This window comes from Anomaloglossus baeobatrachus, chromosome 1 (genome assembly GCF_048569485.1).
Source record: "Anomaloglossus baeobatrachus isolate aAnoBae1 chromosome 1, aAnoBae1.hap1, whole genome shotgun sequence".
Taxonomy (NCBI): domain Eukaryota; kingdom Metazoa; phylum Chordata; class Amphibia; order Anura; family Aromobatidae; genus Anomaloglossus; species Anomaloglossus baeobatrachus.
Window position 1 is genome coordinate 54644950 of NC_134353.1, and position 23868 is coordinate 54668817.

Here is a 23868-nt window from a genome sequence, read left to right on the forward strand (position 1 = left end):
AGTGAAATGTTCATTGTCGCCCTCCCTGGCTGACCAGTCTAATGAAGGAGTTTATAATAAGATTCCTGGTGGTCTAGGGCAGCGAAGGAATCTGTGCCACCATTCCGGGTGGTCTGTGGTAGGACCCCTGCTGGTCAAGGGTGGTTAAGCTTTCATGGTCACCCTGACTGGCTATGGTAGTGAAGTAGTATATAAGATTCTTGGTGGTTTAGAGCAATGAAGGAGTTTATAGTAGGACCCCTGGTGGTCTACAGCTGTAAAGCATTCAGGGTCACCCTGCCTGGCTAACTATGGTAGTGATGGAGTTTGACAAGATTCCTGGTGGTCTAGGGCAGCGAAGGAACTTTTGCCCCCATTCCTGGCGGCCTGTAGTAGGAAAGGAGTTTCTGGAAGGAGCCCTGGTGGTCTAGGGTAGTAAAGCATTCAGGGTCACCCTGCCTGTCCTTGGTAGTGAAGTAGTTTATAGCAGGATTCCTGGTGGTCTAGGTCTGAAAGGTTTACTTTCTGCATCCCTGATGGAAGTCGTGGGGAGGGGTGAAGGATTTAGAGGGGTTGTCCAGGCTTTGGATAGTGATGTGATCTTAGCTTAGCTCCTCAGTCTCATCACTAGTGTTCTGTCACCAGCTCCGATGATGGTCACATTTATCAGTGACGGGAGGCAGAATATCGGCGGTCCGTACCTGGTGGGCTGTCGTTTCTCGGGTGCTGCGCCGCTCCTGTTTCCCGCAGCGCCGCTCCTGTTTCCCGCAGCGCCGCTCCTGTTTCCCGCAGCGCCGCTCCTGTTTCCCGCAGCGCCGCTCCTGTTTCCCGCAGCGCCGCTCCTGTTTCCCGCAGCGCCGCTCCTGTTTCCCGCAGCGCCGCTCCTGTTTCCCGCAGCGCCGCTCCTGTTTCCCGCAGCGCCGCTCCTGTTTCCCGCAGCGCCGCTCCTGTTTCCCGCAGCGCCGCTCCTGTTTCCCGCAGCGCCGCTCCTGTTTCCCGCAGCGCCGCTCCTGTTTCCCGCAGCGCCGCTCCTGTTTCCCGCAGCGCCGCTCCTGTTTCCCTGCAGTTCTCCTCTGCACTGTGTGTCTCTGATTCATTAACCCCTCATCTGCCATTTCCACCTCCTCCTTCTATGTCAGGTTTATCGTCACATTAAGAACGGCGACGTCCTGCTCCTGAACCGGCAGCCCACGCTGCACCGACCGTCCATCCAAGCCCACAAGGCCCGGATCCTGCCTGGAGAGAAGGTGCTGCGGATGCACTACGCCAACTGCAAGGCATATAATGCCGACTTTGACGGAGATGAAATGAACGCTCATTTTCCCCAAAATGAACTGGGCCGGGCCGAGGCTTACACCATAGCGTGTACTGATGAGCAGTATTTGGTGCCCAAGGTAAGGGGTAATGGGTGACCGGATGAAGGGGGGGGGTATAGGCAGGTCCTGCAGAGAGCGCGGCCCTATGGAGCAGGTTATGGGGGGGTCTGTCACCCCTGAAATGCAGAATAAACTGAATAATAAAGGGGGCTTAGCCCTTATAATTGAACCAGCACAATATTTTATATGGTCCAGTGTCAGAGAACATGTCTTTCAATTCTAATGAGGGGCTTCAGTGCACTGCTGGAGCGGCCAAGAGCTTGGTGCACCGTGACGCCCCCTACTTTAACATTTTGGAGATTTTTTTTCTTCGCCGCTTCAAAGTGACAGCGCTCGCCTGCCTACAGCAAGCATTGGTTTGGCCGGGTGGTCTGCATGCTGGCTTCTCTAAAGGGGATTCAAAGAGCGGTCCAGGAGGAGGCACCTATAGATGCTGTGTGTGTGTGTGTGTGTGTGTGTGTGTGTGTGTGTGTGTGTGCCGTGCGCCGTGCGCCAGCAGGCGCTGTGTGTGTGTGTGTGCGCCGTGTGTCAGCAGGCGCTGTGTGTGTGTGTGTGTGTGTGTGTCGGCGGGCGCTGTGTGTGTGTGTGTGTGTGTGTGTGTGTCGGCGGGCGCTGTGTATGTGTGTGTGTCGGCGGGCGCTGTGTGTGTGTGTGTGTGTGCCGTGCGCCAGCAGGCGCTGTGTGTGTGTGTGCCGTGCGCCAGCAGGCGCTGTGTGTGTGTGTGTGTGTGTGCCATGCGCCAGCAGGCGCTGTGTGTGTGTGTGTGTGTGTGTGTGTGTGTGCCATGCGCCAGCAGGCGCTGTGTGTGTGTGTGTGCGTGCCGTGCGCCAGCAGGCGTGTGTGTGTGTGTGTGTGTGTGTGTGTGTGCCGTGCGCCAGCAGGCACTGTGTGTGTGTGTGTGTGTGTGTGTGTCGGCGGGCGCTGTGTATGTGTGTGTGTCGGCGGGCGCTGTGTGTGTGTGTGTGTGTGTGTGCCGTGCGCCTGCAGGCGCTGTGTGTGTGCCGTGCGCCAGCAGGCGCTGTGTGTGTGTGTGTGTGCCGTGCGCCAGCAGGCGCTGTGTGTGTGTGTGCCGTGCGCCAGCAGGCGCTGTGTGTGTGTGTGTGTGCCGTGCGCCAGCAGGCGCTGTGTGTGTGTGTGCCGTGCGCCAGCAGGCGCTGTGTGTGTGTGTGCCGTGCGCCAGCAGGCGCTGTGTGTGTGTGTGTGTGTGTGTGTGTGTGCCGTGCGCCAGCAGACGCTGTGTGTGTGTGTGTGCCGTACGCCAGCAGGCGCTGTGTGTGTGTGTGTGTGTGTGTGTGTGTGCCATGCGCCAGCAGGCGCTGTGTGTGCCGTGCGCCAGCAGGCGTGTGTGTGTGTGTGTGTGTGTGTATGTGTGTGTGACGGTGGGCGCTGTGTGTGTGTGTGTGTGTGTGTGTGTGTGTGTGCTGGCGGGCGCTGTGTGTGTGTGTGTGTGTGTGCTGGCGGGCGCTGTGTGTGTGTGTGTGTGCTGGCGGGCGCTGTGTGTGTGCTGGCGGGCGCTGTGTGTGTGTGTGTGTGTGTGTGTGTGTGTGTGTGTGTCGGCGGGCGCTGTGTATGTGTTGGCGGGTGCTGTGTGTATGTGTGTGCCAGCAGGCTGTGTGTGTGTGTGTGTGTGTGTGTGTGCTGGCGGGCGCTGTGTGTGTGTGTGTGTGTGTGTGTGTGTGTGTGCTGGCGGGCGCTGTGTGTGTGTGTGCTGGCGGGCGATGTGTGTGTGTGTGTGCTGGCGGGCGCTGTGTGTGTGTGCTGGCGGGCGCTGTGTGTGTGTGTGTGTGTGTGTGTGCGCTGGCGGGCGCTGTGTGTGTGTGTGTGACGGCGGGCGCTGTGTGTGTGTGTGTGTGTGTGTGTGTGTGTCGGCGGGCGCTGTGTATGTGTGTGTGTCGGCGGGCGCTGTGTGTGTGTGTGTGTGTGTGCCGTGCGCCAGCAGGCGCTGTGTGTGTGTGTGCCGTGCGCCAGCAGGCGCTGTGTGTGTGTGTGTGTGTGTGTGTGTGTGTGTGCCATGCGCCAGCAGGCGCTGTGTGTGTGTGTGTGCGTGCCGTGCGCCAGCAGGCGTGTGTGTGTGTGTGTGTGTGTGTGTGCCGTGCGCCAGCAGGCACTGTGTGTGTGTGTGTGTGTGTGTGTGTGTCGGCGGGCGCTGTGTATGTGTGTGTGTCGGCGGGCGCTGTGTGTGTGTGTGTGTGTGTGTGTGTGTGCCGTGCGCCTGCAGGCGCTGTGTGTGTGTGTGCCGTGCGCCAGCAGGCGCTGTGTGTGTGTGTGTGTGTGTGCCGTGCGCCAGCAGGCGCTGTGTGTGTGTGTGCCGTGCGCCAGCAGGCGCTGTGTGTGTGTGTGTGTGTGTGCCGTGCGCCAGCAGGCGCTGTGTGTGTGTGTGTGCCGTGCGCCAGCAGGCGCTGTGTGTGTGTGTGCCGTGCGCCAGCAGGCGCTGTGTGTGTGTGTGTGTGTGTGTGTGTGTGTGCCGTGCGCCAGCAGGCGCTGTGTGTGTGTGTGTGTGTGTGTGTGTGTGCCGTGCGCCAGCAGACGCTGTGTGTGTGTGTGTGTGCCGTACGCCAGCAGGCGCTGTGTGTGTGTGTGTGTGTGTGTGCCATGCGCCAGCAGGCGCTGTGTGTGCCGTGCGCCAGCAGGCGTGTGTGTGTGTGTGTGTGTGTGTGTGTGTATGTGTGTGTGACGGCGGGCGCTGTGTGTGTGTGTGTGTGTGTGTGTGTGTGCTGGCGGGCGCTGTGTGTGTGTGTGTGTGTGCTGGCGGGCGCTGTGTGTGTGTGTGTGTGCTGGCGGGCGCTGTGTGTGTGTGTGCTGGCGGGCGCTGTGTGTGTGTGTGTGTGTGTGTGTGTGTCGGCGGGCGCTGTGTATGTGTTGGCGGGTGCTGTGTGTATGTGTGTGCCAGCAGGCTGTGTGTGTGTGTGTGTGTGTGCTGGCGGGCGCTGTGTGTGTGTGTGTGTGTGTGTGCTGGCGGGCGCTGTGTGTGTGTGTGCTGGCGGGCGATGTGTGTGTGTGTGCTGGCGGGCGCTGTGTGTGTGTGCTGGCGGGCGCTGTGTGTGTGTGTGTGTGTGTGCGCTGGCGGGCGCTGTGTGTGTGTGTGTGTGTGTGTGTGTGTGTGTGTGTGACGGCGGGCGCTGTGTGTGCTGGCGGGCGCTGTGTGTGTGTGCTGGCGGGCGCTGTGTGTGTGTGTGCTGGCGGGCGCTGAGTGTGTGTGTGTGTGTGTGTGTGTCGGCGGGCGCTGTGTATGTGTTGGCGGGTGCTGTGTGTATGTGTGTGTGTGTGTGTGTGTGTGCCGTGCGCCAGCAGGCTATGTGTATGTGTGTGTGACGGCGGGCGCTGTGTGTGTATGTGTGTGTGTGTGTGTGTGTGTGTGTGTGTGTGCTGGCGGGCGCTGTGTGTGTGTGCTGGCGGGCGCTGTGTGTGTGTGCTGGCGGGCGCTGTGTGTGTGTGCTGGCGGGCGCTGTGTGTGTGTGTGCTGGCGGGCGCTGTGTGTGTGTGTGTGTGTGTGTGTGTGTGTGTGTGTGTGTGTGTGTGTCGGCGGGCGCTGTGTATGTGTTGGCGGGTGCTGTGTGTATGTGTGTGGCAGCAGGCGCTGTGTGACCACAGCTGGGGTCTGGTAGCCTTCGTGCACACGTGCATGGTATTTTTAAGTAACCCTCCCTCTGGGAATCAAACAATGTCAATTGGAAGCAGGGAAAGTCCCCAAAATGCTAATGACAGAGCATCACATTTTTGGCTAATGGTGCACGAAAGCCCCTTATTTAAATTAAAAGTAATTTTCCATAAAAGCCGCAGAAGCCCTGAAGTTCCTGACGTCACTATATAGAGGGTCTCGGGTGCATTTTGGGGACACAGACTCCTTTTTATTGGTGGGTATCAATGATAACTGGGAGTCGGCTGCTCAGAAAAGTTGATTTTGGATGGAGAGGAGTAAAGCGTATTAATCACCGGTAGCGGGTCCACATATCTGCTCTGTGTATAATCCAGTCTTACTGTGTGTGTGTGTACCTGCTATACTATGTATCTGCTGTACTGTGTGTGTGTGTCTCTGGCAGGATGGCACTCCGCTAGCCGGCCTCATCCAGGATTACATGGTGTCCGGAGCCAGCATGACCCTCCGCGGCTGCTTCTTTACCAGAGACCAGTACATGGAGCTGGTGTATCGAGGTCTGACCGACAAGAAGGGCCGGGTGAAAACCTTTCCACCGGCAATCATGAAACCGTGCCGACTATGGACCGGAAAACAGGTGACATTGATGTTTTTTATTTTTTTTTTTTAAGAGATATTGAAGTTGTTAAATTTTATCAGATATACCGTATTTTCCGGATTATAAGATGCACTTTTTTCCCCCCCATACTGGGGATAAAATGGGGGAGCGTCTTACAGAACAGATACAGTATGGCTTACCGGGGCAGCGGTGGTGGAGCGAGGTCATAGGAGGCAAGGTCACAGGACAGGCTCGGGGGTGTCACAGCAGACACCATTGATCACTGGGTGGGCTGTGGGGGTGTCGCAGCAGGCGACATTGATCTCTGGGCGGGCTGCGGGGGTGTCGTGGCGGGCACCATTGATCTGCCAGCAGGCTGCGGGGGTGTCACTGCAGTCAAGCGACTCAGGAGGGTCACAGGATGGGGTGTAACGGTGGGGGGCGTATTGATCTGACTGCGGGCTCCATTCAATCACCCATGGTTGATGCGACGGACCTCAAGAAAATGGCCGCGGAGGTGGCGTGTGCACAGATTGATGCAATGGACCTCAAGAAAGTGGCCGCGGAGGTGGCGTGTGCACAGATTGACACAATGGACCTCAAGAAAATGGCTGCGGAGGCGGAGTGTGCACAGGTTGATGCAATGGACCTCAAGAAAATGGCTGCGGAGGTGGCGTGTGCACAGATTGATGCAATGGACCTCAAGAAAATGGCTGCGGAGGCGGCGTGTGCACAGATTGATGCAATGGACCTCAAGAAAATGGCTGCGGAGGCGGCGTGTGCACAGATTGATGCAATGGACCTCAAGAAAATGGCTGCGGAGGCGGCGTGTGCACAGATTGATGCAATGGACCTCAAGAAAATGGCCGCGGAGGCGGCGTGTGCACAGATTGATGCAATGGACCTCAAGAAAATGGCCGCGGAGGTGGCGTGTGCACAGATTGACACAATTGACCTTAAGAAAATGGCCACAGAGTCCTATCTGCGCACGTGCTGCCTCCGCGGCCATTTTCTTGAAGTCCATCTCATCAACTGCGGGTGATTCAATGGAGTCAACAGTCAGATCAATGGCACCCGTCGCTGAGACACCCCGTTCTGTGACCCTCCTGAGTCGCTCCACTGCAGTGAAACCCCTGTTATCTGCCGGCAGATCAATGGCGTCCACCCCCGAGCCCGCAGTATCGCCAACCCTCCTGAGCTGCAACACCACCCCCCCCCCTCCTCCGAACCCGCAGCATCGCTGACCCTGCCTCCTGTGACCCTCCTGAGCCACTCCCCTCTGGAGAGCATTAGGATTAAGATGCACTAGGATTATAAGATGGACCCTCGTTTTAACATTAAAAATTATTTTTTCCTATTTTCCTCCTCTAAATTTGGGGTGCGTCTTATAAAACGAAAAATACGGTAGATGGCAAATGTTAAGCTCTCAGATATAAAATGTAATATAGACATTAAACCTGATGATGACCCATCGGGCAGTGCTGCATGGCGACCGCTGGCTCCATCTGTCCTCAGTTTAGCTTTCATGTCTAAGGGGCTTGTAAACGGCAGCTAAACGAGTATTCAGCCGACAGCTATGTAAGGGGCATCTAGCAGCTCTAGATCATGGGGGTCCGACCACAGGGACACCTGTCATCCCTACCCACCAGCATGGGAAGTGGAAGGCAAACATACAAGCTGCTCCACCGTACATCTCTATGGGAGGTACAGGACAATTCTTCCAGCGTGTGTGTATGTATATATGGTGTGTGTGTGTGTGTGTGTGTGTGTGTGTGTGTGTGTGTATATATGGTGCGGTGTGTGGGTGGGTGTGTGTGTATATGGTGCGGTGTGTGTATGGTGTGTGTGTGTGTGTGTGTATGGTGCGGTGTGTGTGTGCGTATATATGGTGCGGTGTGTGTGTACACACACACACACACACACACACACACACACACACACACACACACACACACACTGCTGTGCAGGAGGCTACTAACTGGGTGATGTTGTGGAAAATAGGTATAGGTCACACACCGTGGCGAGGCTGAGCGCAGCACCAAGACACAAGGTAGTTATACTCCATCAGCCAGGTCACCCCAAGGAAAAAAATTCAAAGCAGACTGGTTTTACGATGTGCTGTACAAGATCTATATAAGAAGCACTGAAAAATGGTGACGTTGAGGACCGTAGACACAGTAGTTGGCGAAGGAAGCCGTACAACTGATGAGACACATCATGGTGACTTCCCTTCAAAATCGGAAGATGTCCAGCAGTGCCATCAGCTCAGAACCGAGAGCGCACCCAGCTACACCCATCTACTGGTCTGAGAAATATGACCAGAAATGATCCACCATGGAAGACCTGTGGCCAAAACCGAGACCTACATGGAAACAAGTGCAAGTGACTCGGCAAAGCATGAAACAATACAGGAACCGGGGTGCAGAAAAATGGCAGCAGGGGGCTCTGGACTGAGGTGTCAGAATGGGAAATATTTGTCTGTAAATTAAGGCAGCTTCTTCGCGAAGGGCTGGAGAGCACAATAACGAGAATCTGCAGGAACAGTGAAGAATAGTGGAGGGTCCTGCAAGTCTGAGGCCTCATTTTCGCAAATGGAGTTGGTCATTTTACCGGTTGTCTGGATTAATGTTGTGGTCCTCAATGCTGAGAAATACAGACAGATGCTTACCCATCATGTAATACCATCAGGGGGAGGCGTCTGATTGGCTCCAATTTATTCTGAAGAACAACCCCAAACTTCCAGCCAATGTTACCAGGGGTGGAATGATCGCGGTCAGAGGGATTGCGACGGGGTATGCAGGGGACCCACCAGCCACAGCCCCTGCATCAGCTAGATGGGCTTCTGAGGCCGCACAGCCAGCTGAAATGCATTGCGGTGCAGAGCTCGTTGGGTCCCTGCACTGTGATACACACTGGCAGCCAAACAGATGCCGGCAGCTTTCATAGGAGTCCCCATGACTGAGGCGGCGCATGACAATGACGTTATGCGTTGCTATTGCACGGACGCCGATGAAGGCTGTGGGTCGGCTATAGAGGAGACGTGGTGAGTACAGTATATACGAGGAGGGGGACAGTATGTACCAGATGGGGCTCAGGAGAGGAACATTATGTATCAGGAGGAGGAAAGTATATACCAGAAGGTGCCCAGTAGAGGAACATATATATCAGGAGGAGGACAGTATATACCAGGAGAGGGACAGTAAATACTATGAGGGGCCCAGGAGAGGAACATATATACCAAGGTAGGACATAAAGCATAAACGTCTAATATAATTTATAAGTATATACTAGGAGGGGGACAGTATATACCAGGATAGGGGACAGTATATACCAGGATAGGGGACAGTATATACCAGGATGGGGGACAGTATATACCAGGATGGGGGACAGTATATACCAGGATGGGGGACAGTATATACCAGGATGGGGGACAGTATATACCAGGATGGGGGACAGTATATACCAGGATGGGGGACAGTATATACCAGGATGGGGGACAGTATATACCAGGATGGGGGACATATATACCAGGATGGGAGAGATATACCAGGAGGGGCCCAGGAGGGAGACAGTATATACCAGGAGGGAGACACTATATACCAGGATGGAAGACATCTATACTAGGAGGGGGACTGTATATACTAGGAGGGGGACTGTATATACTAGGAGGGGGACTGTATATACTAGGAGGGGGACTGTATATACTAGGAGGGGCACAGTATATACCAGGATGGGGACATATATACCAGGATGGAAGACATATATACAATACTGGCCCAGGAGGGAGACAGTATATACTAGGAGGGAGACAGTATATACTAGAAGGGGGACATTATATACCAGCATGGGAGACAAATATATACCAGGATGGGGGACATATTTGGGGACCATATTTACCAGGAAGGAGCCCAGGATGGGGGACATTACTACATAATGGGGGAAGGCAACTTTTATGTCTTTATAGGTTTTAGAACTCTAAATGTATAGATACATACACATCTGACCAACATGTGGGGACTGGGGGGGCCCAGGTCCACATTTTGCATCATAGTCCTGGAAGTGACAATCTGGCCCCCGTAGGGCCCTGAAGTCATCATCTAGCCTGGCTGAGATTATATGAATGATCCACACGGGCCTCCTACACAGAAGATCTGGGGTCGGTTCTCCGAGATGTTTGGCACAACCTCCCTGCTGAGGTAGATGAATACACCATGTACAAGTATCCTGGAAGATGTGATGACGGCACAGGGCCTCCACCAGATACTGACGGGATCTAGATTTCTCTTTTGATTATTCACTTTGTATTTTGTTACTCTCCTTCCTCACTGTTCTAAAACGTTTGCCCCGTACTCTGTATATCAATATTAATATTTTCTATGTGTTCTCGGTCACAGGTGGTCTCTACGTTATTAATCAACGTAATCCCGGACCACCACATACCACTCAACCTGACGGGAAAAGCAAAGATCGGTGGGAAGGCGTGGGTGAAGGAGGCTCCCCGGCCCATCCCCGGGTTTTCCTCGGATTCTATGTGTGAGTCGCAGGTGGGTAATTGTTCATTACTGTCCTGAAAAGACCCGATTAATTGATGCCTCAGTAATGAAAGTTGGAGAAGTAGAAGGCAAGTGTCCGGTAGTGACTTATTCCTAAACTCCTTAACACCTCTGGTCTGTCAGGTCATCATAAGAGACGGAGAGCTGCTCTGCGGGGTCCTGGACAAAGCCCATTATGGCAGCTCCTCCTTCGGCCTCGTCCACTGCTGCTACGAGCTCTACGGCGGGGAGACCAGCGGGAGATTGCTCACGTGTCTGGCCCGGCTGTTCACGGCGTACCTGCAGCTCTACCGGGGGTTCACTATGGGTGAGTTTCAGGAGATTGCAATGAACTTTCCATTCTCTCCTCCCACAATTGTCCATTACCAACATGTATGGTGACTGTGCTGTCCCACAGGGGTGGAGGACATTCTTGTTCGACCTTATGCCGATGTGGCCAGGCAGAAGATTGTGGAAAAGTCCTCGCTTTGTGGAGGAAAGGTGAGTCATGGTGACAATTTGAGTAATATTTTAATGGAGGTTATTGGGACGGGTTCCTTCCACATCAGGAGGTGAGGACGCTTGCACGATCTGCAAATAAAGTGCACCCAGCAAATACGGGAAGATGTAACGTGTAGCGCTGCGTCCCTGCACTCCTTGTTCTCTCCTCCTGCAGGGACGCACTGTCACACACCACTATGGCTGGCGTCCCTGTGCTCCTCCACATGTGTGCCGCCTCCTTCCCTCTCCCAAAGTTTGTGTGTCTCTTAAAGGGCCAGCGCGCCACTCTATCACTGAGAGACACTGGGTATTTAAGGCAAGCTCCCACTAGGGGAGGTGCCTGTTCAACACCATCTGTTCCTAGTCAGTTGGGTTCTGTTTAGCTAGTTGTCAGGTCTCCCCTCCTGTCCTGTCCTGCTTGTCCTGTTCTGTCCTGGCCCGTACCTGGTTACTAGCCTGTCCTGCCCTGTTGGCACCTGGTTCCGGTCCTGTCCCTGCTCGTACCTGGCTACCAGCCCGTCCTGCCCTACCTGTACCTGGCTACTAACCCGTCCTGCCCTGTTGGCACCTGGTTCCAGCCCTGCCCTGTCCGACCTGCCCTATTGGCACCTGGTTCCAGTCCTGTCCCTGCCCGCACCTGGCTCCTAACCCATCCTGCCTTGTTGGCACTTGGTTCCAGCCCTGTCCTGTCCGTACCTGGCTACTAACCCGTCCTGCCCTGTTGGCACCTGATTCCAGTCCTGTCCTGCCCATACATGGCTACCTGTCTGTCCTACTCTGTTGGTACTAGTGACTGTCTCTGACTTGCCTGTGGTGCCATCTGCCTCAGCCACTCCTGTGGCCCCAACCTTGCTAATGACTTTGTCAGTCCGTTCTGCCTGTACCTGGCTACCGGTCCGTCCTGTCCTGTTGGAACCTGGAACCTGTCCGTCATGCCCTGTTGGCGCTAAAGACTCTGCCTGTCCTTCCTACCTGTCCTTTTGGCTCCTATGTCCGCCCCTGCCCTGGGGCTCAACTGCCACAGTCCTGGTCTTTACCCCACGAAAAGGGTAAGCCCGGGGTTCCCCTATGGTCCAGTGGGTCCACTTCTGCTCGCCGCTTCACCATCTCCGGCAGAGAGCGTCACACAATGTCATCCGGAAGTGGGATGCCATGGAGATGGGATTTGCCATCGGTATCCGATCAGCAAGAAATAAAACGAATATTGGGGGAGGGATGTTTGGCTACCAATGGGTATGCCGCATTAAAAAACACAGGAAAGTGGGGTGTTGTTCTCTTTGGTAGCCGAAAACACAAAACTAGGCAATTTGAGAAAGCTGCACTCTGGCTTCTGTAATTGCAGCCATATTGGCTGTCCAGAAACAGCCGGCGTATACATGGGGCGGTGACCAGACCTATCCAGATGGCTTTAGAGGAGCGATACCCCCATCCTCCGCTCTCTAGTTCCGTCCGACGCTGCAGGAAGTGACCGGACAGATCAATTGGGAACATAAAGTCTTTGTGTCTCTGCTCATTTCCATCAATACGTTATCAGAGGTTCCTTTTATTCAGCCGGATAGGAAATCCCGGTGACTGTCTCATCGATCCCATAAAATTACTGCTCCACGTCTGGGTCTGGTGGAAAAGGAAAAAGACTTGTAACATCGGCGTTAGTAAATATTTGTATTCCGCATAAGATAACACGTCTGGAACATCTTTTCCTTGAGCTCCGTTTGAGCCTTTTCATTCTCCCTTTTCAAAAGGGATTTTCTTTATTGCTTCATTGGGGGGTCACAGGAGACCATGGTTTTACCTGGGTGCTGTGCCCCCCGAATGAAGACTCCCAAGAAAGAGATTTTACGGTGAGTACCCAAAATCTGCTTTTCTATATTGCTTCATTGGGGGACACAGCACCCAGATTAAACCATGGTCTCCTGTGTCCCCCATTGAAGGCTCCCAAGAAAAAGAGTTTACGGTGAGTACCCAAAATCTACTTTTCTATACCGCTTCATTGGGGGACACAGCACCCGGGTTAAACCATGGTCTCTTGTGTCCCCCAATCAAGGCTCCAAAACAGATTTTACAGTAAATACCCAAAATCTACTTTTCTTTATTGCTTCATTTCTGGACACAACACCCGGGTTAAACCATGGTCTTCTGTGCCCCCCCCAATGAAGGCTCCAAGAAAGAGATTTTACAGTGAGTACCCAAAATCTACTTTTCCTTATCACTTCATTGGGGGACACAGTGCTTATGTTAAACCATGGGGTCCGGTGTCCCCCAATGAAGACTCCCAAGAAAGAGATTTTATGATGAGTACCCAAAATCTACTTTTCTTTATCGCTTCATTGGGGGACACAGCAACCAGATTAAACTATGGTCTTCTGTGTCCCCCCAATGAAGGCTTCCAAGAAAGAGAGTTTACGGTGAGTACCAAAATCTACTTTTCTATATTGCTTCATTGGGGGACACAGCACCCAGATTAAACCATGGTCTCCTGTGTCCCCCATTGAAGGCTCCCAAGAAAAAGAGTTTACGGTGAGTACCCGAAATCTACTTTTCTTTACCGTTTCATTGGGGGACACAGCACCCGGGTTAAACTATTGTCTCTTGTGTCCCCCAATCAAGGCTCCAAAACAGAGATTTTACAGTAAATACCCAAAATCTACTTTTCTTTATTGCTTCATTTCGGGACACAACACCCAGGTTAAACCATGGTCTTCTGTTCCCCCCCCCCGCCCCTAATGAAGGCTCCAAGAAAGAGATTTTACAGTGAGTACCCAAAATCTACTTTTCCTTATCGCTTCATTGGGGGACACAGTGCTTATGTTAAACCATAGTCTCCGGTGTCCCCCAATGAAGACTGCCAAGAAAGAGATTTTACGGTGAGTACCCAAAATCTACTTTTCTTTATCACTTCGTTGGGGGACACAGCAACCCACAGCAACCAGATTAAACTATGGTCTTCTGTGTCCCCCAATGAAGGCTCCAAGAAAGAGATTTTACAGTGAGTACCAAAAATCTACTGTTCCTTTAAACTCAAATCTATGGTCTAGATAAGGCAAGTACTGACATTTCATCTTATGCCATTCCTTCCCAAAAAACACTGATTGTGCACCTGACTATGGGCCGTCTTGTCACTTCTAGGCTGTCCGGGCAGCTTTCAACCTCTCCAACTTGGCGCCAGATGAAGAGACCAGGGGGAAATGGGAGGACGCTCACCTAAGTAAAGACCAGAGGGACTTCAACATGGTGGACCTGAAGTTTAAGGAGGAAGTTAATCAGCTGAGCAATGAGATAAATCAGGTGATGGGTGCAGACGGTGCGCGTCTCCTGGTGCGCCTCACTGGCCACATGTGGCATTAATGACCTCTACCGTCGCCCCATTCCAGGTCTGCATGCCTCTCGGCCTCCACAGACATTTCCCAGAAAATAATTTGCAGATGATGGTCCAGTCTGGAGCTAAAGGGTCAACTGTGAACACCATGCAGGTAACTAGGTTCATGTCTTCTATGTCATTGAATTAGATACAGTCCTACAGGATCTTTCAGAATCTCCTATTCTATATCCATAGACCTTTAATATTGAGTCAGTCATCACTCAGCAGTTATAACAGCCCCCACTCTTCTGGGTGGAGGGGCAAAAAAATCCAATAAACGCTCTCTAAAATATTTCCAGAAGAGCATCCGTAGGGTGACACTAATTTTGGGGAGAGGCCGGGCTAACAATGGATGGGGTTGAGGTCTGGGCTCTTTGTGGCCGGTCATGTTCTTTCACCACACTTCTGAAGCTATGACTTTTTGGAGCTTGTGCATTGGATACCATCATGGGGAACAGAAAAGGGCCTTCCCCCAAACTGTTCCCACAAAGATGGAAGCTACAATTGTCTACAGTGTCTTGGGCCAAAGTATTAAGGTTACTCTAGCTCCATAGTCCAGTGGTGGCAGTTTTACACCGCTCCAAATGACACTCGGCATTGTGCTCGGTGATGTACGGCTCGGCATTGTGCTCGGTGATGTACAGCTCAACATTGTGCTTGGGGATGTACGGCTCGGCATTGTGCTTGGTGGTGTACGGCTCGGCATTGTGCTTGGTGGTGTACGGCTCGGCATTGTGCTTGATGACGTATGGCTCGGCATTGTGCTTGGGGATGTATGGCTCGGCATTGTGCTTGGTGATGTATGGCTTGGCATTGTGCTCGGTGACGTACGGCTCGGCATTGTGCTCGGTGATGTACAGCTCAACATTGTGCTTGGGGATGTACGGCTCGGCATTGTGCTTGGTGGTGTACGGCTCGGCATTGTGCTTGGTGGTGTACGGCTCGGCATTGTGCTTGATGACGTATGGCTCGGCATTGTGCTTGGGGATGTATGGCTCGGCATTGTGCTTGGTGATGTACGGCTCGGCATTGTGCTTGGTGATGTACGGCTCGACATTGTGCTTGGTGATGCATGGCTCGGCATTGTGCTTGGTGATGTACGGCTCGGCATTGTGCTTGGTGATGTACGGCTCGGCATTGTGCTTGGTGATGTACGGCTCGGCATTGTGCTTGGTGATGCACGGCTCGGCATTGTGTTTGGTGATGTACGGCTCGACATTGTGCTTGGTGATGTACGGCTCGACATTGTGCTTGGTGATGCATGGCTCGGCATTGTGCTTGGTGATGTATGGCTCGGCATTGTGCTTGGTGATGTACGGCTCGACATTGTGCTTGGTGATGTACGGCTCGACATTGTGCTTGGTGATGCATGGCTCGGCATTGTGCTTGGTGATGTATGGCTCGGCATTGTGCTTGGTGATGTACGGCTCAGCATTGTGCTTGATGATGTACGGCTCGGCATTGTGCTTGATGATGTACGGCTCGGCATTGTGCTTGATGATGTACGGCTCGGCATTGTGCTTGGTGATGTACGGCTCGGCATTGTGCTTGGTGATGTACGGCTCGGCATTGTGCTTGGTGATGTACGGCTCGGCATTGTGCTTGGTGATGTACGGCTCGGCATTGTGCTTGATGATGTACGGCTCGGCATTGTGCTTGGTGATGCATGGCTCGGCATTGTGCTTGGTGATGTATGGCTCGGCATTGTGCTTGGTGATGTATGGCTCGGCATTGTGCTTGGTGATGTACGGCTCAGCATTGTGCTTGGTGATGTACGGCTCGGCATTGTGCTTGGTGATGTACGGCTCGGCATTGTGCTTGATGATGTACGGCTCGGCATTGTGCTTGATGATGTACGGCTCGGCATTGTGCTTGGTGATGTACGGCTCGGCATTGTGCTTGGTGATGTACGGCTCGGCATTGTGCTTGGTGATGTACGGCTCGGCATTGTGCTTGGTGATGTATGGCTCGGCATTGTGCTTGGTGATGTACGGCTCGGCATTGTGCTTGGTGATGTACGGCTCGGCATTGTGCTTGATGATGTACAGCTCGGCATTGTGCTTGGTGATGTACGGCTCGGCATTGTGCTTGGTGATGTACGGCTCGGCATTGTGCTTGATGATGTACGGCTCGGCATTGTGCTTGGTGATGTACGGCTCGGCATTGTGCTTGGTGATGTACGGCTCGGCATTGTGCTTGGTGATGTACGGCTCGGCATTGTGCTTGGTGATGTATGGCTCGGCATTGTGCTTGGTGATGTACGGCTCGGCATTGTGCTTGGTGATGTACGGCTCGGCATTGTGCTTGATGATGTACAGCTCGGCATTGTGCTTGGTGATGTACGGCTCGGCATTGTGCTTGGTGATGTACGGCTCGGCATTGTGCTTGGTGATGTACGGCTCGGCATTGTGCTTGATGATGTACGGCTCGGCATTGTGCTTGATGATGTACGGCTCGGCATTGTGCTTGATGATGTACGGCTCGGCATTGTGCTCAGTGATGTACGGCTCGGCATTGTGCTCAGTGATGTACGACTGCAGCTGCTCGGCTGTGAAGCTCCCGGTGGGTGCAATGTTTGTGCTGATATCTGGACTCTGCAGTTTTGGGGTGAGCAGAGCGGTGGTGACTTTGCTTCCCTCTGCTCCTCAGCATTCGGCCCCCCGCTCTGTAATGTTATGGGGTCCGAGTTGCTGCGGCTCCTTCCACTTCTCAATAATATCATTCACAGGTTGATGGGGAAGATTTAGGAGGAAGAAATGTCAGGAACAGACTTCTTACCCCGGTGGCTTCTATTACAGTCCAGGACTGAAAGAACTATACCAATAAATTTGCATATAAGGGACAAATGCCACCAAATAAAGAACAATCCCAAACACAGACCCCCCCCCGCCCCTTTAGGACACGACTTTGTGTAACTTCTGGGTCACGGCCTGTGTGTGTGCTAATTCCTGTATTCTCCAGCACTACTAATGGTCTGATGATGGTGTATTTCTTATTTCGCAGATCTCCTGCCTTCTTGGACAAATTGAGTTGGAAGGTCGGAGGCCGCCATTGATGCCTTCTGGGAAGTCCCTGCCCTGTTTCCAACCGTACGACTTTGCCCCACGGTCTGGCGGCTTTGTGACCGGCCGCTTCCTGACTGGCATCAGACCCCCAGTAAGTGCCTCCTAGTACATGTACATAGCCCAAGTGTTGAGCTTGTAGCCGGTCACCTGTGGTTTGGTGAAGACCATGACCTACTTTGTAATGTAGTGAATAATGAAATGGGACAATATCCACCAGCATCACAAGGGGATCATAAGGGTAACTGGTTACCTTCAAGTCATCTGTAGAAGATATATTAAAGGGGTTCTCCAACTTTACAAAATGTTTTTAGAAACACCATTATTATCAAGCACGGCCTTAACTTTCTTGGGCATGGAGGTCACTAGAGCTTCACAGGAGCTGCTGGATCCTCTTCCATCCTCAATGACGACATCACGGAGCTGATGGATGTTAGAAACCTTGCACTCCTCCACCTACCGCTTGAGGAGACACCACAGATGCTCAATAGGGTTTAGGTCTGGAGACACTTGACCAGTCCAGCACCTTTACCCTCAGTTTGTTTAGCGAGGCAGTGGTGGTCTTGGAGGTGTTTAGGGTCATTATCATGTTGAAGTATGAATAGAGGGGATCATGCTCTGGTTTAGTATGTCACAGTACATGTTAACATTCATGGTTCCCTCAATGAATTGTAGCCCCCACAGCCGGCAGCACTCATGCAGCCCCAAACCATGACCCTCCACCACCATGCCTGACTGTAGGCAGGACACATTTGCCTTTGAATTGCTCACCTGGTTGTCGCCACACACGCTTGACACCATATTGTTTTATCAAACCACAGGACGGTTCCACTAATCCATGACCTTAAGGCCCTGTCACACACACACAGATACATCTGTGGTTGCAATGAAATTGTGGACAATCAGTGCCAGGTTTCTGGCCGTGTACAAATGGAACAATATGTCCATGATTTCACTGCAACCACAGATCTTCCAAAGATTTATCTGTGTGTGTGACGGGGCCTTTAGTCTGCTTGTCTTCTGCAAACTATTGGCTGTCTTGTGCATCATTTTTAGAAGAGGCTTCCTTCTGGGATGACAGCCATGCAGACCAATTTGATGCAGTGTGCGGCATATGGTTTGAGCACTGACAGACGGACCCCTCTCCACCTCTGTAACCTCTGCAGAAATACTGGCAGCACTCATATGTCTATTTTGAAGAAATGACCTCAGGATATGACGCTGAGCACATCCCCTCAACTTCTGTGCTCGACCATAGTGAGGCCTGTTCTCAGTGGATCCTGTCTTGTTAAACCACTGTATGGTCTTGGCCACCGTGCTGCAGCTCAGTGTCAGGGTGCTGGCAATCTTCTTATAGACTTGGCCATCTTTATGTAGAGCAATTTTCAGATCCTCAGAGAATTTTTTGCCATGAGGGGCCATGTTGAGCTTCCAGTGACCAGTATGAGAGAGTGTGTGAGAGAGAACACCAAATATGTGTCCAGTACAAACCCTGAACTTCACCATTTGGGTTCGCTCATCCCTAGCCCATAGGCAATAACCGTTCAAGATCTGAATGATGCAAGTCTTGGAGAGTCGCCCCTCAACCATTTCAACCGGTGGCCCCCCACGATCCCCAGTGAATGTCATATTGACATTCTTAGAAGGAAACTTTGGCGTTCTCCATTGTAATGATATATTTTCTGCAGAGATAAGTGACACCGCACCCGTTAGTGATGAGCGCAGATTTTATTGTGTCTACATGAATATTACCGCCATATAGTCATCACTGTTAAATTTATGGCGAGTGGATGTGCGGAGTTCACAACACAGTCTGCATGGTCTTAAAGGGAGATTCAGGGTTTCAATCCATGTTCAGTTCTAATGTAAAATAATTAAGGCCTTGGGGAGGGTTATACGCTAATAAAAAATAAGGAGCGCCCCCCTAGTCCATGGACAGAGACAGGTACTGCACCAGTCATTTGGATAAGAAGGAACTGCAGTACCAGCACCGACCACTTACAATGGTGGTGCTGTTCCTGGAAATCTTCTATGATGGCTATACAGTGCTTGTCACCCTCAGCAGTCTGGATAAAGGGGGTCCCAAAGTCCCTTGTATGAAAGGGGCAGTGGTTGATGGTGGAACGGTCGGTCCCATAGATGTGATGGGAGCAGCAATCATACAAGAACAAACGCCATACATGGAATGTTGGAAACCCCTCCTTAACTCCATTCTCTTGTGGGGGTCTCAGCAATCAGTAGGTTATTTAGTGGGAGAACCCCTTTAATCCCCTCATGGCTCAGAAAGGAATAAGATGTGGACCAACCTCAGGGATGCAGGTAGTTGACGTTAAAGGCGTTTTCTTCAAGGTGTATGACTGAGGAGAAGCTTCCTGCTGCAGCGAGCTGCCTCCCAGGACAAGGTGGCCTGATTATGTGTGCTAGGACCAATTGCACTGCAGGAAAGAGACCCATTTACATAAGCATTATTATATCAGTAATAATACTATTGTAATATAGCTTTTTCCAGAAGCGGCTTCTGTCTTTTACTTTTCGAGTAAAAAAAAACCCCCAAAAACTAAAAAGGAACCTTCTTCCTGAACCATTTCTATATTTTTTTATTTACTGTTTTTTTTGTTTTTTCTTTTGTCTGCTGGGCCTTAGGAGTTCTACTTTCACTGTATGGCTGGGAGAGAGGGTCTGGTGGACACTGCTGTGAAGACGAGTCGTTCCGGTTATCTTCAGAGGTTAGTATTAGATTTTTTTTTTTTTTTTGGATGGAGGGGGTTGTCTATTAATATTGCTTTATACATACTAGCTGTCGTACCCAGCGTTGCCAGGGATAGTAACGATCTGTCTCTCTACCCCCCGTCTGTCCCCCCCACGTCTATCCCCCCACGTCTATCCCCCCGTCTATCTGTCTTTCTCTCTCTCTCTCTCTCCCCCCCGTCTGTGTCTCTCTCTGTCTCTCTCCCCGTCTGTCTCTCTCCCCGTCTGTCTCTCTCCCCGTCTGTCTCTCTCCCCGTCTGTCTCTCTCCCCGTCTGTCTCTCTCCCCGTCTGTCTCTCTCCCCGTCTGTCTCTCTCCCCGTCTGTCTCTCTCCCCGTCTGTCTCTCTCCCCGTCTGTCTCTCTCCCCGTCTGTCTCTCTCCCCGTCTGTCTCTCTCCCCGTCTGTCTCTCTCCCCGTCTGTCTCTCTCCCCGTCTGTCTCTCTCCCCGTCTGTCTCTCTCCCCGTCTGTCTCTCTCCCCGTCTGTCTCTCTCCCCGTCTGTCTCTCTCCCCGTCTGTCTCTCTCCCCGTCTGTCTCTCTCCCCGTCTGTCTCTCTCCCCGTCTGTCTCTCTCCCCGTCTGTCTCTCTCCCCGTCTGTCTCTCTCCCCGTCTGTCTCTCTCCCCGTCTGTCTCTCTCCCCGTCTGTCTCTCTCCCCGTCTGTCTCTCTCCCCGTCTGTCTCTCTCCCCGTCTGTCTCTCTCCCCGTCTGTCTCTCTCCCCGTCTGTCTCTCTCCCCGTCTGTCTCTCTCCCCGTCTGTCTCTCTCCCCGTCTGTCTCTCTCCCCGTCTGTCTCTCTCCCCGTCTGTCTCTCTCCCCGTCTGTCTCTCTCCCCGTCTGTCTCTCTCCCCGTCTGTCTCTCTCCCCGTCTGTCTCTCTCCCCGTCTGTCTCTCTCCCCGTCTGTCTCTCTCCCCGTCTGTCTCTCTCTATCCCTGTCTGTGTCTGTCTCTCCACTGACATCATATTACCTCACACATAAGCTTCTTATGCTATGAATGTCCTTTGTTGTCTATAGCAACCAATCACAGCTGCTATTAATGAAGTGTAGCTCCCAGCTCCATTCACTTTAATGGAAGCAGCTTTTTTGGTGAGTAACTAAAGCGCGGGGTTATATTTTCCCCTCAAAACACAGTCTATGACGTTCCCTGAGTCACATGGAGTGTCTGTGCAAAATTTTGTGATTGTAAATGCGATGGTGCAGGTTCCTTTAACGGACATACACACACATAGTGTACATATATACATACACTCAGCTTTATATATTGAATTTCTTTGTCGCTCCATTGGGAGACCCAGACAATTGGGGTGTATAGCTTCTGCCTCTGGAGGCCACACAAAGTATTACACTTTAAAAAGTGTAACCCCTCCCCTCTGCCTATACACCCTCCTGTGGACCACGGGCTCCTCAGTTTTATGCTTTGTGTGGAAGGAGGCACACATCCACTCATAGAAAAAAAAAAAAAAAAGATTTCTCATACATAGTATGACGGATGGAAGAAAAGAGGTCCCCTATGGGGTCCCCGGCATGCTCCCTTCTCACCCCACTATGTCGGCGGTGTTGTTAAGGTTGAGGTACCCATGGCGGGTACAAAGGCTGGAGCCACATGCCGTCTCCTTCACCATCCCTTATGCGGCTCTGGGAGAAGTGGGAGCTTCACCGGTCATTCACCTGCTGAGACCATGCTCCATCCGCAGCCCCTGGTGGAACCTGCTGGACCGGAGCGTTTTCATCCCCAGGGACCGGGCCCTGCAACCTTGAAGGTACTCTGTGTCCCCAGATGGGGACGGTACGGGGAGAGAGGTCGCCTTTCCCCCCAGTAGCGCCGTCCGTTGTTTTTTCATCGGACTTCCGCGCCGACCGTGCCTGCTTGTCGGGCACGGCCTTAAATTTAGTCCCCGGCTTCATCGCGGCCTAGTCGCGAAAAATCCCGCCCCCGGGCCTGCCTGTCAGGGGTAAGGGCGGGATTACCGACAGAGGGCTGGAGCATTTTTGCATGTCTCCCCTCCCCTCTCATGGACCACTATGGGGCCTCCAGATTCCCGCCTTTTACTGGCGCCGCCCATGGCTTCACTCCCCCCTTGAGAGCTCCGGCGGCCATGTTTGGCATTCTGCCAGTGTATGCTGCAGCTGCACAGCTCTACAGCTCCGGGGGACCCACGACAGGGAATCTGGAGGTCACCAGCGGTTGGTAAGCCACACCGGTCTCCGGTGCTGGTTCCCCTAGGGTGCCGTGATATATATATTTATATATATTATATATATTCGGAACGGCTGTAGAGCCTTTTCCTATATACCCGCTGTGGTCGCTCTCCTAAGGGACACTTATTGCTTGCAGCATGTCGTCCACAAGGAGCAAAGTCTCTAAGGCACAGGTTTTTTTCGCAGCCTGTACCTCTTGTGGGGCTATGTTGCCTGCGGGATCCACCTACCCTCACTGTGATCAATGCTCGACTCCTGCCACGCTTGCTCAGCCGGAGCCTAGGGCACTCGTGGGCCCCTCGGCTCAGGTAGATCCCCCTGCTCCTCCTGAGCAGGCGACAGGGACAGAGTCACCGGCCTTGGCCTCTTTCGCTGAGAAACTCTGTCACTTTCTCTATCCATTGCACAGTCTATGGACAAATGGTCATCTAAGCTCATTGAGGCATTGCAGTCCAGACCGGGCTCTTCACAGGCCCCGGCCCCTGTTAGTTTGTCTCCTCCAGGGCCTTCTCGGTCCGCGCCGCAGCGCGCTCCCAGGATAGCCCCTAGGTCCCAGGCGGAGGACTCCTGCCCGGATCGCAGTCCCAGACCGGCTAAGCGGCCTCGCTGGGACTCTTCCCCGGCCTCCTCTCGCTGCTCTGGATCTCAGCTTGAGGACTCTCAGGATGACGAGGTGGACGTGGGAGCTCAGGGCTCTGACCCTGACTTCGCCCTCAACCTTGATACCCCTGAGGGGGACGCCTTGGTAAATGATCTTATCTCGTCCATCAACCAGGTGTTGGATCTCTCTTCCCCCGCCTCCTCCTGTAGAGGAGTCGGCTTCTCAGCAGGAGAAACACCAATTTCCATTCCCCAAACGTACGCGCAATACGTTTTTTGATCACTCTAACTTCAGGGACGCTGTCCAGAAGCCCAGAGCGGTCCCGGACAAGCGCTTTGCTAAAAGGCAATCTGACACACGTTATCCCTTTCCACCTGAAGTCGTTAAGGGCTGGGCTCACTCACCCAAGGTGGATCCGCCAGTCTCTAAATTGGCTGCTAGGTCCGTTGTGTCTGTTGCCAATGCCTCATCCCTGAAGGATGCCACTGACAGACAGATAGAGCTCTTGGTGAAGTCTATTTATGAGGCCACGGGCGCATCTTTCGCCCCGGCCTTTGCGGCCATGTGGGCTCTCCAAGCAATCTCGGCTTGTCTGTCTGAGATTAATGCTGTCACGCGGAATTCTGCTCCGCATGTTTCTTCTTTGACCTCTCAGGCATCAGCATTTTCGTCCTACGCCATGAACGCCGTCCTGGACTCCGCTAGCCGTACGGCCGTGGCATCTGCTAACTCCGTGGCTGTCCGCAGGGCCATGTGGCTGCGCGAATGGAAAGCAGACTCTGCTTCCAAAAGGTTCTTAACCGGTTTGCCTTTTTCTGGCGAACGTTTATTTGGCGAACGGCTGGATGAGATTATTAAGGCATCCTCGGGAAAGGACTCCTCCTTACCACAGTCCAAACCTAAGAGACCTCAGCAGAGAAAGATCCAATCGAGGTTTCGGTCCTTTCGTCCCTCCGCCAAGCCCCAAACCTCTTCGTCCAACCGGCCGGAGAAAGGCCAGAGGAACTCCTATGCGTGGCGGTCCAAGTCACGCCCCCAAAAGGCCGCAGGAGGCACTGCCTCCAAGACGGCCTCCTCATGACTCTCGGCCTCATCTACCCACATCCTCGGTCGGTGGCAGGCTCTCCCGCTTTGGCGACGCCTGGTGGCCACACGTTCAAGACCGTTGGGTGAGAGACATTCTGTCTCATGATTACAGGATAGAGTTCAGCTCTCGTCCTGCGGCTCGTTTCTTCAGAACCTCCCCACCCCCTGCACAGGCCGACGCACTTCTTCAGGCAGTGGACGCTCTGAAGATGGAAGGAGGGGTGCAATCACTTCT

General features: G+C 52.9%; 1 protein-coding gene across 1 annotated transcript in view; it reads left to right on the forward strand.

The window, feature by feature from the left end:
* POLR1A (RNA polymerase I subunit A) overlaps positions 1-23868 on the forward strand; it is a 155288-nt gene that overhangs the window by 74749 nt on the left and 56671 nt on the right. Inside the window, exons 13-21 of the mRNA XM_075332180.1 lie at positions 1119-1373; positions 5396-5587; positions 9943-10092; positions 10225-10408; positions 10499-10581; positions 13708-13866; positions 13953-14051; positions 16943-17095; positions 19645-19727. Coding sequence (XP_075188295.1) covers positions 1119-1373; positions 5396-5587; positions 9943-10092; positions 10225-10408; positions 10499-10581; positions 13708-13866; positions 13953-14051; positions 16943-17095; positions 19645-19727 — 1358 coding nt within the window. The remainder of the gene's footprint in view (positions 1-1118; positions 1374-5395; positions 5588-9942; positions 10093-10224; positions 10409-10498; positions 10582-13707; positions 13867-13952; positions 14052-16942; positions 17096-19644; positions 19728-23868) is intronic.